The sequence below is a fragment of the Monodon monoceros genome, unplaced genomic scaffold, assembly GCF_005190385.1.
Source record: "Monodon monoceros isolate NGI ecotype Baffin Bay Population unplaced genomic scaffold, NGI_Narwhal_1 Super_Scaffold_6, whole genome shotgun sequence".
Classification (NCBI taxonomy): domain Eukaryota; kingdom Metazoa; phylum Chordata; class Mammalia; order Artiodactyla; family Monodontidae; genus Monodon; species Monodon monoceros.
In genome coordinates this window covers 50,935,639-50,950,202 of record NW_021703783.1, presented here as the reverse complement: position 1 = coordinate 50,950,202, position 14,564 = coordinate 50,935,639, and the positions used below count along the sequence as shown (strand labels likewise).

The 14,564-nt window shown below is 39.4% G+C and overlaps 1 protein-coding gene across 1 annotated transcript in view; it reads left to right on the top strand.

Annotated features, from left to right (window-relative positions):
- Positions 1 to 1,217: 1,217 nt before the first annotated feature.
- The window catches only part of GRIP1 (glutamate receptor interacting protein 1), a 171,694-nt gene continuing 158,347 nt past the window's right edge, over positions 1,218 to 14,564 (top strand). Inside the window, exons 1-3 of the mRNA XM_029205607.1 lie at positions 1,218 to 1,348; positions 3,679 to 3,824; positions 11,098 to 11,181. Coding sequence (XP_029061440.1) covers positions 1,245 to 1,348; positions 3,679 to 3,824; positions 11,098 to 11,181 — 334 coding nt within the window. The 5' untranslated portion in view covers positions 1,218 to 1,244. The remainder of the gene's footprint in view (positions 1,349 to 3,678; positions 3,825 to 11,097; positions 11,182 to 14,564) is intronic.

The window sequence follows — 14,564 nt, the reverse complement described above, 5'->3', positions numbered from 1 at the left end:
AACTAATGGGATAGTAGACCAGCAGCCACAATTTAAAAACCTTTATGATAAGCATTCATAAATTTTGAAATTATAATTAACTCTGTCATGTGTAATAAAGGGCAGAAGTATGTAAGTAATCTTTTCGGTTTTTTGACTTTGAAAAAGAAAGTCTGTTCTTGAATTTTAATATGAGTGTCTCTGATGTCCTAGACTTTGAAAAAGGAAGTCTGTTCTTGAATTTTAATATGAGTGTCTCTGATGTCCTAGAAGTTCATAACCCCTGAAATTCATAACCTGATTCAAGAGGAGTTGGAAAACTGTCCAGTTTCCCCATCCCTACCCAGAAAGTGTATGCAGGGAGGGGGATAACATAACAGAACTTTAAAACAATGTTTATCATAGTTAGCCTCTGGATAGGTAAATACTGACGCATTTTTATTTCTGAAAGCAAGGATTCAGCCAGAGACCTGGGAAGGACCTGTTTTCTTTCTGTAGTGCCTAAAATCAAAAGATGTGGGTTCCCTCTTGGTGCGTAGACATTATCCCCACAAGATCAGTGAGATTTTAAAATTTTGAAAGTAGTGAATGGGGAGTTAACAGAAGTTCCCTGGGGATTCTGAGGACCAACCCTGCTTTAACATACTGTGACACATTTTGTAAGAAATGATGTAAGTCATACATGAAGCTATTGTACTTTGTTTTCTGAAAGACAAAAAAAAAAGTCAATAATATTTTTCTTGAACCTGTAGAAAGCTCTTCTCTTGTGTCACTTGGTTTCCTCAGCAAAAATGTATCGGGAACTTGGAGTCTGCACTATATGCTTTTGTATCATTGTTTAAAATTCCGTTCTAGCCCCTTGTCTTATGACTCTCAATTGTTCCCTTTGGAATTACAAGGAGAGACACCAGAGAAAGTCACTTCAGAATGACAGAAAACAAAGGGCGAATATTATCCTTGTACATAAGCCGTGTCAGACTATTGTGAATCTAGAGCGAACTACCCCACTGGTACCCATTTTAATAACCTGTAATGGAATATCTGCTCCACTTTACCTGTATGCTCATCTTTATGAGATACTCTGCAAGTTGCAATGGAAAAGAGACCACAGATCTTTTCCCACAAAAGAAAAAGTGCAAAGAGTTTATGGGGAGGAGTCACTTCACCACCCACAAAAACAACCCCTTGCGTTTCTACTGTCATTTACTAAACCAGATGCTTTTCTTTTAACAGAGGAATTCAAGGGCTCCACCGTGGTTGAACTGATGAAGAAGGAAGGCACTACCCTTGGGCTGACGGTCTCGGGTGGAATTGACAAGGACGGCAAGCCAAGAGTATCTAATCTGCGGCAGGGAGGAATTGCTGCTAGGTAACTGCATTGTGTGGAAACGTAGAAAAAGGAATGCATGATGTAATTAATTCAAAAGTTAAAGCTCCATCAGAAAAGGTCACTAGTAAACAAACGACACTGCTATCTGCGGGGCAGAAGCATAGGGGGGCACGTTTCAGAAGCATGGCTTTTCTGGCCTGTGCCAGAGTCACCAGGGAGCTCTCATGTCTTCTCAGGAGCAGCCAGGCTCTCCTGAGATTTTAATTTTAAAGTGTCTGTATGGATCTAGTCCTCAGATTGCCACTGAACAGCAGACAGGCTGCAGCGGGAGTGAGATGGTCCGATCATCTAATGGGGAACAGATGACGCATATGCTGTGGATAAGGGGAAGCTGCCACAGAGGGATATGACAAGCCTAGAAAATGAGGGAGGCCCAACTCCAAGTTTCTAAGTACCAATTTTGCCTCTCCTGCATATTCTCAACTTTTCTACTTGTGAGATTTTCCTTTCGTTAAGACAAAGAGGTGGTTTCCAGAAGGACAGAAGGCTTGGGTGAGGAGGTCTCCTTTTGTCCTTGTTCTGATGAACCGCAGATTGCACTGTGTCTTGCTGACAGCAGAAGGTCTTGGGTGCTGGCCAGCGGTAGGTTCGCTTGGCAGACAAGTTCTAAATCTACCTCAGAAAGAGGGGGTGGAATGCCCAGGTTTCATTCAAAGTGAGGTTAATGTCCCTTAAATCCTGGACACCAATATTTGTGTCCACATAAGCACAAATTAAGTTTTAGAGTTCTTAACTTATAAAGTGTCACCTGAAATAGTGATTACTTTCGATGATCAACCTGTTGGTACAGTTTATAAGCTCAATCCAGTTGATTGCTCCATGATCTGGGGAATTGTTTGTAAAACAGGCTGATGTCAACCCAAGCACCTTAGTCTCCTTCCTTCGGGTTTTTTTTCTTTTTTTTTTTGCACTTTTATTTTTTTTGTGATTGAAGGACAGTTGATTTACAATGTTGTGTTAACTTCTGCTGTACCGCAGATTCAGTTATACATATATACATTCTTTTTTCTGTTCTTTTCCTTTATGATTTTTAAGAGATTTCTTTCCACACCATAGCCTCCTTTAACTTTTAACAGTCGTGGCCAATCCATGATGCTAGGACTTCCTGTGTCTCCAGGGCTTCTGCATATGTAGCCCCTAAAGCAAGTGTGATTGGCAGGGGAGAGGGTAAGAACGTGGTTTTCACATGTATTGATGCTATAATTAAATGTAGCGCTGTGCCAGTTATGTTGAGTATTATCGATCACCAAATATTTATTATTTAAGCCACTACCATTTAACAGGTAGTAAACCAAAATAAGTAAAGATAAGATCCCTGCCCTAGGAGGGTTTATAATCTATTGGGGGAAATAAGGTATAAAAAACATGAAAAGTTTGGGAGCAATAATCGCATTGCATAATAGTAAAAAGCAACAACATAAGGGTTGTCACAGAGCATTAGGCAATTAAGTTGCCAAATAAGTGTCAGTCAGTAAACCTGAGTTAAGAGTGACAGCACGTACTGCTGGCTAAAACGGATTACGGAGGCTTCGAAGGAAGAGTGATTGGAGCTGGGTTTATGTAAAACAAATGAACTTGGTATTTTTATCTGGGGAGAAAATATTATTGAATTAAGTCCTATCATAGTTCTTGCTGCCTGCTCTTGGTTTAAAAGTAGAGGTTGACTAAAAGCCCCAGAGTAGCCAAGGTTCTATTACGATGGTGAAGAGAGGAGAATGTTACTGAAAGCCAGTACTTTCGTTGCACTTTCTTCTTCACCAATACTGTTTTTATTAGTCCCACTATAAGCAATAAATAGCAAAATAAGCTCACCCTCTGGTTGGCCCTGGACACACTCCCAGTGAAGATACCAAAAGTGGTGAAATGTCCAAAAGGCAGGCAGCAAAAATGAGAGGGAATGAGAAGAAAGGGAAAATTCTAGTGTGTCCAGGATCTGGATAATCTGCCCCAAGAGCACCACCTCTTTATGGGCAGAGCAACTAAAGATAACTTTCTCTTTATTTTGTTTTACGGTGCTCCTTAAAAGTAAAAGAGGTAGAGGGTTAGGAAGAAATTGGAGACAGCAGCAGACCCAGTACAGGACTTCCGAAGTGTGCAGTCAGCATGAGAAGAGGGATCCACTGAGTCCCTCTCATCCACCCTCCGCTGCTCACCCGCTCTTAGGAACCAGCCACATCCTAGGAGCCAGGACTCCAGCTGCGTCGGCATTCTGGGCTTGCATGCTTATCCATGATGGGGAAGAGGGAAGTATGGTCAGACTGGCCTGCGGAAAGGAGGGGTCCACTGAGGTGACATTCTCTGTTCTGCAGAAGTGATCAGCTGGATGTGGGTGACTATATCAAAGCAGTAAATGGCATCAACCTGGCCAAATTCCGCCACGATGAGATCATCAGCTTGCTGAAGAATGTCGGGGAAAGAGTGGTTCTTGAAGTTGAGTATGAGCTGCCGCCAGTCTGTAAGTCATCACAAGCCAGGGGCAGAACAGCTGCACCACGTTTTGGCCTAAAACTATTGGTTCCTATCTTTTTCTTTTGCCATCATTGTCTTATTACAGGAACGGTAGAGTATAGTTTCTTAATATTTAAAACTTACTTGAATTGCTATAGCCTACTCAGGAAGAATGTAAAAGAGCATAAATAATGATGAAATTATCTAGGACTCATATTTCATTAAGGCCATCTGTGAACATCATAATTGTACTTAAGCTATTTTAATGAACTGTCCTCATATTTATAAATTCTGTGAATTAAGTTCCATCCAGGCTTTGTACTAAGTGACTAAGTTTAGGAAAAGCATGTTTAACGTGATTTCTATTGATTCTTGTATAGTTATGTTCATTTCTGAAGCATGAAAATAGAATCAGAATACATTGTTAAGTAATAATAATAGACATAATAAAAGCGCAGCCAACATATTTTGAGGGCTTACTAAATGTCCAGCATTATAAGGAGCCCCTTTTATTGGTACACTTAAATCCTCACCACAAAGAAAGTCAGCATAGCAGAGCTGAACTTTGATGTCAGATAGCCAGTTAAGGGCTTCCCTGGTGGCGCAGTGGTTGAGAGTCCGCCTGCTGATGCAGGGGACCCGGGTTCGTGCCCCGATCCGGGAGGATCCCATGTGCCGCAGAGCGGCTGGGCCTGTGAGGCGTGGCCGCTGAGCCTGTGCGTCTGGAGCCTGTGCTCCGCAACGGGAGAGGCCACAGCAGTGAGAGGCCTGCGTACCGCAAAAAAAAAAAAAAATAGCCAGTTAAATCCCAGCTCCAACTTTACTAGCTACATGCCTTTGAGAAAGTTACTTAAGCTTCTTGTGTTTCAGTTTGCACATCTGAAAACTGGGGATGATATTAGGAATCTATGGTATTACTCACAGATCTGTTATGAGGATTAAATGAGTTAGGTTTTGTATAGCATTTAGGACAGTGCCCGACACTATAAAAGTTTTTGTTAAATAATAAATATATAAATCAATCAAAACTGTAAGATAGGCATTATTTTCTTTATTATTCTCATTTTACAGAGACTTAAGTTAAATATCTTTCCCAAATTAGTAGGCATCAAAGTCAGCTCTTTGCTCTTCTGTACTACTGGGAACTCAGACTGATTATTACTAACCGATAATAATTCATTTGTTTAGCAATGACTTATTGGCATTACTATGTTCCAGTCCCCACAAAGTACATCGGTGGAATTTATATTCTAGCAGGCGAAGACAGGTACTAAAATAAAACCACAGTAAATAAGTTAATTAAAATAGACCCTTGAACAACAAGGCGGTTAGGGGTGCCAGCCCTCTGCGCAGTTGAAAATCAATGCATAACTTATAGTTGGCCCTCCCTATATGTGACTCCTCCAAAACCAAGTTTCTTCCATATCTGCAGATTCAACCAACCAGGTATAGTGCGGTACTGTGGTGTTTACTGTGGAAAAAAATCCACATATACATGGACCCATGCAGGTCAAACACATGTTGTTCAAGGGTCAGCTGTGTGTCGTATGAATGTTATGGGTCATGAATGCTGTGGAAAAAAGAAAATAAGCAAGGAGGGGGGTTGGGAGTGCTGGGCTGGGGATGGGATTGCAATTTTAAATAGAGTGGTTAGGAACAGCTTCATTGAGAAAGTGACATTACTCAGCGACTTGAAGGAGGTGAGGAAGTTAGCTGTATGGATTTCTGGGGGAAAAGAGTTCCAGAAAGAAGGAAAAGCCGGTGCTAAGGTCAAAAGCAGGAACATATCTGGCATTGTTCTAGAAACATTAAGAAGGGCAGTGTGCTGGAGCAGAGTAAGCATGCAGAGAAGTGGGGGGAGGTGGTCTGAAGTGTAAAGGATAGGAGCATCTGTGTAGGTCATTGGAGGGGCCTTAAGTTCTGCTCTGAATCATGCAGGAAGGCATTGTATGATTTGGGGCAGAGGAGTGACATGATCTGATGTATGTTTTCAAAGGCTCCTCTAGCTGCTGTGTTGAGAATAGACTGCAGGGACGAGGGTAGAAGTTTGGAGGACTATTGCAGCGATTCAGATAAAAGATGGTGGTGGAGATGGTGACAAGCACTCATATCCCTCGTCTATTTTGAAGGTAGAGCCAACAGGATTTCCTGATGAATTTAATGTGGGTTGTGCAGAAAGAGAGGAGTGAAGGCCCACAGCGGGTTTTGAGTCTGAGCAACTGGAAGGATGGAGTTGCCATTAACGGGGGTGGGTAAGAATGCAGGCAGAGCTGACTTGCGAGGAGAAGATCAGTAGTTTGTTGTTTGAAATGCTACAGTTAAGGGGCCTATTTGCCACGCTGAGAGAAAACGTTAAGACGAGAGCTGGAGATACGGTCTGGCGTTTGGGAGAAAGATCTGGACTAGAAATGTAAATTTAAGAGTAATGGGACTATAGATGGTGTTTGAAGCTTTGGGACCAGATGACAGCACTCAGAGTTGAGTGTACGTACCAATAAGTTCTTATTCTTAACCTGAAATCTAACACTGAGAATCTAATGGTGATTTTACAACAAAATCCATTGGAATCTGTCTTCTGAAACCTTGCTACAATGTTCTTCATTTTCATTAAGAGCAGGCAGTAGAACAGAGTGTTGAGAGCTTGGGCCGTGTCACTAGTTAAATGTCAGTTTTGTCCCTTTCTAGCTTTGTGACTTTGGGCATTTTATTTAAGTTCTCTGAGCCGTAGGTTTCTCAGCTATGAAACAACTATAATGGATGTCGAATTTTTGTAAGAATTCAAGGCTATAATCCTGTAAAGTGTTTAAGATCATAAGCACATACTCACTAAGCCATAGTGCATCTTAGCCACTATTACCATTATCATTATTACTACTACTACTACTACACTGAAAGTACTGTGTTTTCTTGAACTGGACGTCAGTTTGCTTTGAAATCACTATCTTAAACCACTGCTACGGAGTTAAGAGGAGTCAGATATCTAGAGCTAATGCTCTTTGATTAAGCATTTGTATTCTAGTGGGTAGATGAATATCCATAAAACGCAACCTCTTCCTAAGAGGAACTCTTAGTATAGCTCTCAGGGTGAGGCCAGTAGTGGAGATTTGCTGAGTATTATCCAGCAAATCCAGATAATCCAGAGCTGGGGATTTCGGGGTAGATTTGAAGGAGTTTATGTAGGTCCAGTAGGAAGACGAACATTCCAGGCACAGGATATGGCAAGGAGGTAAGAAGATAGTCCAGTACGTAGGTTGAACTGCAAACGGTTTGGAGTTGCTGGAACACAAAGGGAAAGAGAGGGCCTAGAGAGGTATGAGGCCAGTGAGGTAAACAGAAACCAAGTGAAGGAGGGCCTCATAAACCATGTGGGTAGAGTGTGGATGGTGTCAAGTGGGCAATAAGGAGCCTTTAAAAGCTTTTAAGGCCAAGGAACAGCATCATCAGATCAGGGTGTTTAGACTTATTTTAAGAGGTCAAATGGAGAACAGATCAGAGGCTATAAGCCCCAAGGCTGTTATAATTTCCCAAAAGAGAGGTAATATCCTGAATAACTATAGCATTAGCAGGGTTAAAGAGGAGAGGGTGGGCATCAGAAATATTCAGGGGTTGGTGATTATACCAGCTTTTCCTCCCTCACACAGTAAAGCTGATGGAAAAAGAGAAAATATTTTTAAACACAAAAGTGTGAATTTTGTGGTAGAAATCAGATAGAAGAGGTCTATTCGCCAAGGATCATCTGTGTCTCCTTCTATTATGTTAGATAAATTGATAAGATCTGTGAGTTCAGGGAGGCTGAAGGGATTAATAAGCCTCCCTTTCACTGAGCTTAGACAGCCCGAACAGGAGTGAGCCAGCAGCAGTGAGGGCCCGGGAGGAGAGCTGCCTGATGAAAGGTAGGCCACCCGAGACCGAGACTGGAACTCTCACAGCAATCTAAGGCTCAACCAATCCCAGAAAGAATTGGAGGAAGGTGTGTGTGTGTGTGTGTGTGTGTGTGTGTGTGTGTGAGAGAGAGAGAGGGTGAGAGAGAGGGTGAGAGAGAGAGAGAGAGGGTGAGAGAGAGGGTGAGAGAGAGAGAGAGGGTGAGAGAGAGAGAGAGAGAGAGGGTGAGAGAGAGGCTGAGACAGAGAGAGAGAATGGTACAGAGACAGAGATCTGATAGAACAAAAATGGAACTTTGACCTTGGGCAAGCCACTTACCTTTTCTGAGATTCAGTTTCTTAGTGAAAATGAAATAGTCGATCTTCATGAGCTCTAAAGTTCTTTTTGACTTTATAAAATTATGTGGTGTTTTGAGACCGTATTTAGAGAGAATGTTACCAGGCTGTATCTTGAGTATTAGTGTGTTCAAAGTTGGTCTAGAGGAGTGCCTTCAAATTTTCGGGTCGCATAACCCCTAAAGAATTTTTGAAATATTACATAATTCTCATCCAATTTTTAACACCTAAAATTCTTTATGATAAACTTCAGTAGTTGGATAGGATATAATTTTTAGCACGATGTTTATTTTATACATCTCTGTATACCATTTCCACTCAAACCTTGGAGCTACAGATTTACCTCGTTTGTTTTATGGAAAACATCTGCCACAGAGTCTTATTGTCAAAGGCGGTCCTCACCGTTAAACCATCAGCTAAATCAGACTAGCTTTTTATTGGAAGGAATGCTTCCTTAATTCAAATAAATGTGTTAAAGCATGTCCCTGTGACAGCCTTATTACTTCTCATTTCTAATTCTAAGAAAGACAGATGATAGATGGTGATGATGGTGATGATATGGTGGGGAGGTGTGGCGTGGTGGACGTCCCAGGTCTCCTCCCCATGGTTCATTCTGGGATGTAGTCTGAAGAAGCATCAGCTACCCAGGGGAAGCTCTTCCTGTGATAGTGGCAGAGGGAAAACAAGACAAGCCCAACCACAGGAGCACATTTCCAGACTCTGCTCACGTGTCCTAACACCCCATTGGCTAAAGCAAGTCAGCTGTGCAAACCCAATGTAATGAGGTGGGAAAGTGCACAACTCCTATTCTCCTATGGGAAATAGTATATATTGATAATTTAGAAAAACCAAATCCACCATAATAAAATAGGGAATGTCACTTTATGTTATAGAAGTATATGCATATGCACATATAGAAACAAGGGACAACAGTACAACTAAAATACTAGGGAGGAGTATTTTTGCATTATATAATTGGTTTCTACCTAGCCTTCCTATGTGCCCAGTTTGATTTTTTGGATAAGCCCCTTAATTGGATCTCTATGTCCACATACACACATGTGAAGTAATGAGTAAAATTCATGTGGCCAAACAGGATGTCTGGTGCTGAATATGAAAACCTAGTCGCCAAGAGCCATTCACGCAAATATAAATTATAAAGACCAAATCTATTTCATTAAATATATTAAAATGTAGTCAACATTCCCATTTATCTTTGTAAATGATGAACAGCAAGAGTGTGGATAATCTAAAGCTGTAGATAATCCCCGAAGTCTTTATATTGACTTTAGATTTGTTTGTAAGATTTTATGGTCAGCAAGATTTAGTTTCAAGCAAAATTGAAATTACAGTGCTTTGCATCCCCAGAACAGACACTCAGCCAACAAGGACAGTTGGCCCAGAATTAGAATTTAGTTGTATATAACTGAAAGTTGATTTAATGATTAAATGAAATAAAATTTGTAAACCACTTTGCAGAGTTCCTTGCATACAGTAGATGCTCATTAATTACTTCTCTCCATATCTTTTCCTTAATAGAACAGAAAGATCATGTTCTTAACCAGTTTCTTCAAGTGGCTTGTTGGGTCATGGAAATAAGAAAACATTTGGTTTGAACTCAGTTTTTTACATTTAATTAAAACCGTACCTCAACACTTTCAGCTATTTGTATGCACTGTTCCTAGCTGATTAGAATAAACTGAAATTCCCCTGATAGCAAGAATATGACATTTAATTAAATCAGCAGCGTACCAAAACATTTTGTTCAGCTGTAGGTTTATGTTGTTTTTTTAGCAGATCCAAGTTCTTATTGTACATTATGTCTCAGCTGGCTGTGTGCAGTTTTGTGAATTTAACTGTGTACTTTTCATAATCATGTCCATTCCTTTGAGGATTCAGAATTTCTGATAATTAAAAAATAATTATAATTAATGCTTAATTAAAATTACTTCCTACTTCTGTCAATGGCAAGAAACGTTCTTTTCAAAGATACCTTTAAATTCTGTCTGTATGTTTCTTGTTGACGGCTTGATGTAATAAGCCCTTCAGGATCTAGTAACAACGTAAAAAATGTGTCATTGATAATGAACACAGCCTTAGACAATTGAACATCACTGTACAAATTCAAGACAAGGAGCTAAGTCCATCAAATTCTATAGATTGCCAACCCTTGTCTCCATGAATAAAAATATCCTTGTATCCATAATGATAAAATATTTTTTTAAATCTAGCAAGAGTATACTGTATAATCAGAATTACTCACTAGTTTCTTGAAAAAAGTCTTTAAGGGTAGTTTAGTTACTATTCATATAACTTCATATAACTTATCCCCTCGTGTATAATGTAATTAGAGATAGCAACTTGGCAATGGAATTTCATTTTGTGAAATGAGATCAATAATGAGGCAAACACAACCTAAGCATGACAGTATCAAGTAAAATTAAGTAGATCTTTATTTTATTAGTCAGTAATTGTATTTTGAATGTACTTCGAATTTCTTTTTCTCTCCAAGTTTCATTCAGGTTGCTGTTGTCTTTGTTTAATTGCTATGCATCATGTCAGAAAATCAGTTTGCATCAGCTTAACCTATTAATGGTAATCTGAGAGTAATACTTTTCCTTCTTGTTCTAGCTGCAAAAATAAATATAAAGACAATAATTATTTCATATGTTTTATAAAAATCATATTATTTTTGCATTATACAAAGGGAAAACAATTCTGTTTGTCATATGAAGATTGTCTCTCTTGTTATATAGAATTTTAACAATGTGAATATTATGCTCTGTCTAAAAACTGGCTACACAGGAGGAAAGGAAGTATCTCTGATTTTGATTCCACCTGGACCTGTATAAGTCATTTATGCACATGACTATTTTATGGTATTTGTATGTCATTCCAATTACTTTTTGTAACATTTTCTTTAAAAACAGACTTTTTTGCTGTTTTATTACTCAACAAGAATTATTTGCGACAGGGGATCTGTAGTATTTTATGCCTATCAAAAAATCCAGAGATGTTATTATGATGTAAGACTTATATTTCCTCTCTCTTTCCTGCATTCAGCTGTTCAAGGATCGAGTGTTATTTTCCGAACGGTGGAGGTCACGTTACATAAAGAAGGCAATACCTTTGGTTTTGTAATACGAGGTAGGTGGCGGTTAGAAAATAGAACTAACAGATATTCTTGGAGAACTTGTCGGTGAAATACTGGGAGTGAACTAGAAAGTCATCCTAAAAAAAACTGATGTCTTCAGTGCCTAAAGTCACATTATAATATTTGCACCCATTTTTCTTTAAAGAAATAAAGCAGTAATTGGGAATCAAAGTGGAATCCAAATGATGTAGCTAATTTATTCCAGTTTGTTAATACAGAAAAAGAAGCCATTATTTGTAAACCTTGTGAACTCACAGTCATCCTACTGATTTGCCACTTGTCAGCATGTCTTTGGTCTTCCCTTTTATACTTTTCTATATCACGGAGTCAAAAATGTTGATGAATATGGATGATTTGATTTAATGCACTAGGATTAAGTAACTTTGTTTAAATTGTTTTCTCCTAAAATACATCTTGTTACTGTAGCTTCCACCTGATGTGCATCAGCTCAGTTCATCTTATTTTGGAATGATATGAATAATAAAAATGTCAGGTGACTCCAACTTGTCTACAAAACCATTAATTCTGAGCTGTAATTCTGGCTTTTATTATTTTAGTTTTCTTATTAGTAATTTCATCCCTTAAAGATTACACATACAAGGGACTTCCCTGGTGGCGCAGTGGTTAAGAATCCACCTGCCAATGCAGGGGACATGGATTCGAGCCCTGGTCCAGGAAGATCCCACATGCCGCAGAGCAGCTAAGCCCGTGAGCCACAACTACTGAGCCTGTGTGCCACAACTACTGAAGCCCGCGCACCCTAGAGCCCATGCTCTGCAACAAGAGAAGCCACCCCAATGAGAAGCCCGTGCACTGCAACGAAGAGTAGCCCCCACTCGCCACAACTAGAGAAAGCACACGCATAGCAACGAAGACCCAACACTGCCAAAAATAAATAAATAAATTTATTTTAAAAAGACTACACATATATTAATAACTCATAATTCCTAGTATGACAATGAGGTTCAATAGGGAGCTAGGTAAGCATCAGGAATTTTTAACATTTCTTGATTTTTTAATTTGTTTTTACCTATTACATTTTCTACTTCACCAGAGTCAAAATTCTATCAAAATTATTAAGACATTAATTTAAATTAACTAAGCATCTTAATAAATGTACATGCATCAAGGAATAAAACAGATGTGTTCACTTACACAGTCTTGCCTTAATGACTGAGCTTTGGGCATTAGGTTCAATTCTGTGTGAATCATTAAGAAAATCAATCAATCAAATATTCATTAAGGACATGTCAACATGTCAGCATCAGGCAGAGTACTATGGAGTCATGAGACAGGGCCCCTATCTACAGGAGATTACAGTCCAGTGAATTTAAGATGTAAGTTGATAAAGTGCCCAAATGAATATTAGAGAAAACAGGCAACTAGGAACCCATGGAGTGGTTTAGACCAGTAGTTATTACACTTTTCTAACCAAGTCCTACATTTAGGTGGAGCGACAGACCCCAAGATCATTTACCTTAACCATTTTCAAATTTCTGTGCAAAAAAACTAGATGAACATAATGAAAAGTCAGTGTACAAGTAATTTTAGCTTGGAGGGTGGTATATACAAATCTGGTGTTGAGATATAAATATGAAAGAGAGGCACGCTTGACTCGCATTCCTACGAGCTGATTATTGAAATGCTTCAGTCGAAACTACTGCTGGTGCAGGTATTCATCACTAGCTGCTGTATGGTAGTCAATAAAAGATCAAATAGAGCTAAACCAACAGTAATTTATCACTTAAGAACTAAAAAGAGTAGAAGCAATTGCAATCTACAGCCACCTCAAGACAACCGATGATATGATGCTAACAAATGTCCTTCCCACAATTGGCAGGAATTTCAAATATCCGTGTGTGCATGCGTAGTAAGAATATTTTAATATGAGCCTAGACTCCTACCTAGTACATGGTAGGCACTTAATAAATGAAAGAATGAATGAATGAGGCCTAGATTTGTGTGGACATCAGACTTCTTGGTATTATACTGGTTTTAACACCTTAGTAATAATAAGCCAATTTTAGTTTATGAGTACCAAATTTTTGTAGGTTTTAATAACTCCCTTAGTATGTCAGTTGAACATAAAAATGTGTCAAATTTTACTTTTTTTTTTTTTTTTTTTTTTGCGGTACGCAGGCCTCTCACTGTTGCGGCCTTTCCCGTTGCGGAGCACAGGCTCTGGACACGCAGGCTCAGCGGCCATGGCTCACGGGCCCAGCCGCTCTGCGGCATGTGGGATCTTCCCGGACCGGGGCACGAACCCGTGTCCCCTGCGTCGGCAGGCGGACTCTCAACCACTGCGCCACCAGGGAAGCCCCTTACGTAATTTTTAATGAGAATAAATAAAGAACTTATATTTTCAAATCAATTTGAGGCCCATCTGGAGGGTCTTCTTGCTCCAAAGGTGGCCATTGCCCATCCCTTAAGAGTCATTGGTTAATCGCAAACAGAGTTGCAGAATGAGAAAGTACTGTGGATAAATGCTATCATGGCAGGTAAAACATTATGGCATAGATGGGATTTGAGCTTAACTTAGATCAATGGGGAATACCAGGACACTCAGGGAAGAGGGAGGGGAAGATATTGCAGATGAAGCATATTCATTTAGTGCTGGAGAATTTCTTCTTACCCAATTAGGATGGATCTTTTAACAAAAAAACAGGCTTTTAGCTGATGAATGGAATTACGTTTCTAATGCTATATGTCACAGATCCAAACACCTTCACTGCCCAAACGATAGAAACTTGTACCCATACAATGAAAAATGATGTTCTGGCCTATATCATGGAGAGTTAAATTTCTGTTAATTCCTTTGCCACCAAGCCAGAAGATGGTTTAGGTTAACAGGAAAAATCAATGAACTTATTTATAAAACAGAAAGAGAGTCACGGATGTAGAAAACAAACTTATGGTTACTGGGGGGGGGGAAGGGAGGGGGGGATAAATTGGGAGATTGGGATAGACATATACACAGTACTATATATAAAATGGATAACTAATAAGGACCTACTGTAGAGCACAGGGAACTCTACTTAATACTCTGTAATGACCTATTTGGAAAGAGTATCTAAAAAGGAGTGGAGATACTTTGCTGTAGAGCAGAAACTAACACAACATTGTAAATCAACTGCACTCCAATAAAAAAATTTTTTAAATAGATGAAAAAAATTAGGATAACTTTTTTTTAAAGAAAGAAAAAAATCACTCTGCCACTAATTTGCTTTTCACTTTGGATGAGGAAATTTCTCTAATCATTCTCAACTATAAAATTGTAGGTATGTGTACTCATTTAACATATGGACCCCAATATTCAGATTTGGTCTGCATGGTGTCCCTGGCATTGATATTTTTCTAGTAGCATGCTAGGTGGGTC